The sequence below is a fragment of the Brassica oleracea genome, chromosome C4 (assembly GCF_000695525.1).
Source record: "Brassica oleracea var. oleracea cultivar TO1000 chromosome C4, BOL, whole genome shotgun sequence".
Lineage (NCBI taxonomy): Eukaryota > Viridiplantae > Streptophyta > Magnoliopsida > Brassicales > Brassicaceae > Brassica > Brassica oleracea.
This window is the reverse complement of record NC_027751.1, coordinates 4,626,559-4,631,164: the sequence shown is the minus strand read 5'-3', so window position 1 is coordinate 4,631,164 and position 4,606 is coordinate 4,626,559. Positions and strand designations below refer to the sequence as shown.

At 38.8% G+C, this 4,606-nt stretch overlaps 1 protein-coding gene across 1 annotated transcript; it reads right to left on the bottom strand.

Moving 5' to 3' along the window:
- Positions 1-2,391: 2,391 nt before the first annotated feature.
- Positions 2,392-4,056, bottom strand: LOC106339611. The gene is made up of 2 exons (XM_013778457.1): positions 3,665-4,056; positions 2,392-3,257 (listed from the first exon to the last, which is right to left on the bottom strand). The coding sequence occupies exons 1-2, from the start codon at positions 3,981-3,983 to the stop codon at positions 2,482-2,484; spliced, it is 1,095 nt and encodes a 364-aa protein (XP_013633911.1). The 5' UTR covers positions 3,984-4,056; the 3' UTR covers positions 2,392-2,481.
- Between the last annotated feature and the right edge of the window lie 550 nt (positions 4,057-4,606).

Below are 4,606 nucleotides of genomic sequence, written 5' to 3'. Positions count from 1 at the left end.
CTGGAACCTGAGAATCTTCCATTCATTCATGGCTTTTCGTCATAATGCCATTGAGTATCTGGAATTTAGTTTTGTCCAAAGGTCACAAGGATCCTCAATATTTAAGTGCTGATCTCTCAGATCCTCAGTGAGATGATAACGCATAATTGTTATGGCTCTATGCTTTTCATTTTCAATTGCATTATTGCCATCAATGATACATTTCCCGAGTCCTCTAGACTTCAGGGCAACTGAAGTGTTCATTACCCATTCTAGATAATTATCTCCAGAGAGATTTAGGGCAGCATAATCCGAAGGCTCAAATTTCGACATCTGAAACATATTATTAATCAGTTCAAGATGTAATCGAGTCAATAAAATCAATGCATACAGTTTCACAAGTCTCTCGACCAAACAATTAACTACTCGACCATGGTGCGAGAAAAACAAGTATGCAAGGTCTATATGATGCTTTAGGCCACACGGCCTTATAAAATTGTGATGCAAAGACCCTAGAGGTCGGATTTAATATCTGAATGCAACCAAAGCATCAATCATAACAACAATCATATTCAGACAATTTTTAATCAATGTGAGACCAGGTCAATAATTCTTATGTTTTACTTTTTTTTTAAAACATTTAGTATGATCAAGCAATCAGAATAATAATGCAAGTATCATCAGATCATATTAGGGTTTCAAGGCCCATTTTTTTCGATTTTATCAATATCAAGCTTTACAAAAGAATTAAATCAGATCAATCAGTCAATTTTAGCAATTCTCTAGCAATCCTAACAGTAAAAGAAAATTTTCCAGCAAGTAGAAAAATAAATTTGAGGAAAAAAGAAATTTTCTACTTTTAGCAAAAAGGAAATTTACAATTCTGGACAGATTATGGTTTTAATCAAAACTAGCAATTTTCTTAATCAGTTCATTCGATATTCAAACAATTAATCACAATATGCAAACTTGTTTATCAATCGATTTATGCAAAAAGGAAAATTAGGGTTTTCAGCAATTTAACAATTTTAAGAACAAATTCGATTCTAAACAGTTCTATTTACTCAAACAATCATCAAAGATAATTCAAGGTTTTAATCTAGTAACCCAAACCTCAGATACATCAAAATCAATCAATCAAAACAGTCGGATCAATTTAGGTTTTTGATATTTCAGATTTTCAAAACATCATAAAGGAAACGGATCATATAATTTAGATTTAGGGTTTCAATGCCCTTACTAATCAATCAATGTTCTAGCAACCCTAACAGCCATTGATCTATCAACTTAACAGTAACCAAAACTTAGTTCCATATGTTAGGGTTTCTATTATCCTAGATTAGGGTTCTTCAAATTTTAATGGTTCAGATCTTTATCAATCAACCAAATTCAGTGTAGGTTCTTTTAAGTTTCGAGTTTACCTTTAGAAACTTATGTAGTGTAGATTTGGACCACCAACGAGAGAAGGAGGCCGCGAGCTGATCGTTCTTCGAGTCGGGTCGCGGACGAGCTGCTTGCTTGGTCGGATCACGAACAGGGAAGAAGGAGAACGTCTGGTTTACTTGATCACGTCTAGAAAGAGTGTAGCAGAGCGTGACGGCGCGTCAGTGATCAGATCGACAAGCGGTTTGCAGCGTCTGATTCGTCTCGGTGAGAGCTTCAATTTGATATATTGCTCGTCGTCTGAATCCTCACGGTTTGAGAGAACGATCTCTTTGAAATTCTACCGGAATTAGGGTTTTGTGATATTCGACTGAGTTTAAGGAATTTCGTGGGGGTTTAGGGTTAGAGGCTATCGCGCTGATAACATGTTATAAAAGAGATGCTGTGAAAGCTTATTATTACTCATGACCAGAGGTCTATATTTATACAAATATTAGACCGTTTTATTTAGACCGTTATAAGAGAAAATGAAATCATATTCCTAATAGGAATAGAAAATAGTAATTATCCAAAATACATATGAAAAAGGATAAACATCAAGTATATAGATAAATGTAAACTCTCATTCGCCTAAGTCATTAGCGAATGGACCAGATGAATAGCTGATGGGCCAGACGGTTTGGACCTGATATGGATCGATCACTACTTGGTTTATAACAGTTACAAAAAAAAAAATCTGAATATTTCAAATTGTGAATACTTTTGAACAATGAAATATTCAGATTATTAAGGTATAAATGACGAGGCCCTTCTACGTGGGCTTTCGAATGTCCAAACTCCCTCCATACTTCAGCTGGGTTTCGACCCGTTATGACTTGGTAAAAAACATTCAACAAGTCAGAACCACAGGCTCTTCCTTTTCCCCATATAGAAACCCAATTCAATTGCAAGGAGAACTGCTCAAATGTCTGGAAAGGAGGAACATAGAAATCACGCACTTTGTCATCAAAATATAACACTAACACTGCATCGCGCGAAGTTTGCTTAGTAAAATTTCGATATTCTACGATCAGATACAAGAGAGAAATATATTAAACGAAATGTGTTTCTCTCTAAAAGTTAGATTAAAGCCCTTAAATCTTGTCTCAGCATCTGACTTGGCATACCATTGTTCACCATCCCAGTAAACTTCCCTCGAGCTCGAGCATGTTCAAAACGAAGATGATTACCAACACTCAAACTCTGTCCCACTTCTCTGGAATAGCTACTATTGTTAAGTCCACTCCTTATCCAAGCAATATTGTTCAGATCAGTTGCAATAGAAACCAACTCTTGGTCTAAACCCACAGAAGAAGGCCCCTCATAATCCACAAACTCCGGTCCCAGCACCGACGACGACAGTCTCTTCTCTGGTTGTTGGTTACAGCATCCGTGACCGCACCTCGAAGGGACGTTAGGTTGATAACAAAGAGACTGAAGAAACTGACCACCCAACGAGTCGGTTCTCGCTGCTTGAACCAAAGGTCCCTCACACGGAGCTACACGCTGGTTCATGTACCCAGGCCTGTAGACACTGAAAGCACCGAGTCTCGCCACGGGGCGATAAACACCAGGCTTACAACACTTCCCTTCCCGAGTCTTGCTTGCCTCACCCTCCATTTTAACATCAGTTGATACCGAGGGAGGGTGATAATTGGTTTCTTCTTTGCGGGACGATGATGCATTAGAGATGGAGTGATGATGACTGTTCCAGAGATCAGCGTGTTTACGCTTAAGCGCAGAGTTCCAGTGGTTCTTGATAGCGTTATCTGTTCTCCCAGGTAAGAGCTTTGCAATCACAGACCATTTGTTACCGTGAACCGCGTGTGCTGACATTAACAGATTCTCCTCCTCATCTTCAAATCAATCAGATAGTAAATCATTAGAGAATCATATAGCATCGACAGTTTGATCCAAGAATGCTAAACCCTAGACGAATCTGATTCTTGATTCATATGAAACAACAACGATCCTGTAACAGATTCTCCTCCTCATCTTTCAATCAATCAGATAGTAAATCATTAGAGAATCATAGCATCAACAGTTTTTGATCCAAGAGAGTGAACGCTAAACCCTAAAGACGAATCTGATTCTTGATTCATATGAAACAACAACGATCCTGAATCAACAATACTCGAGATACAATCAATTAAACGCAGCAGATAAGGCTATATAGCTCAAAACCTAAACCGGCGCGATTGCACCACCTTAACCGGAATCTGGAATCAAGAGATGATCGAGAGGAGAAGAGTTTATAGCTTACCGGTGAACGGTTTGCGTTTGAGGCAAGGATCGAGCTGATTGCACCACCTTAACCGGCACGATTTACCAGACCGGCCTGGGATTCCGCGGGATATCAGAGTCCAGTTCCTCGGCCCCAGCTTGTTCACGAGCCTCGTCAGAACCGCGTCCTGCTCCGTCGACCAAGGTCCCTTCGCTTTGCTCCTTCCACAGCCGCCGTTTGAGTCACCTCCTCCTCCTCCTCCTAGTGCCGCCGCGAGCTCTAAGTCAACTGCAGCGTTGTCATCGAAAGGCGTGGATGGAGTCGCCGGCGGCATCTGGCTAACGATTTCGGAGTTCATCGGAAGCTAAACAGATTTTTTTTTTTTGTTTTGTTCGTCGGAAAAAGAAATTGAAATTTTCAAAAAAAAAGAAAGAGAGAGAGGTGTGTACCTGCCTAACTGCAAAGGTGACTGAGTGGGGTTCGTTTTTCGTCATTGGAATTTACGGTCTTACCCTTCTCGCTACTCAGCGGTTCGGTGTCGTATCGACTAATAACTTTTTCCACCTTCCCCTTTAAATTTTACCGAGTAACCGCAGGATGTATATAGTACATCAGTTAATCAATTGAAATATTTTGGGTTGAGTTTCCATCATTTTGAGATATCCAATCTAACTGTTTTTTTTTATCTCTTTGCTATTATTGGAGGAGCATTCTAAATAATAAACTTTTGTCTCATGTGTTATTATCAAGATTGCCATTACTTATGTGTCATCATGAGAGCTCTTCTCGTAGTATTTAGTGAATAACTCTTGCCTGTCTAGACTAATTACATATAGTGCCATTGGACATTTAAGTTTCATGTTTATGCATAATATAATTGGTTTTGATGGATTATACATATATCTCTTATTTTCATGCGAGTTTTAAAAATGTATTTATTGCTTTCATGCTTATATCTTATCATTTTTTCTTGGCTGTATA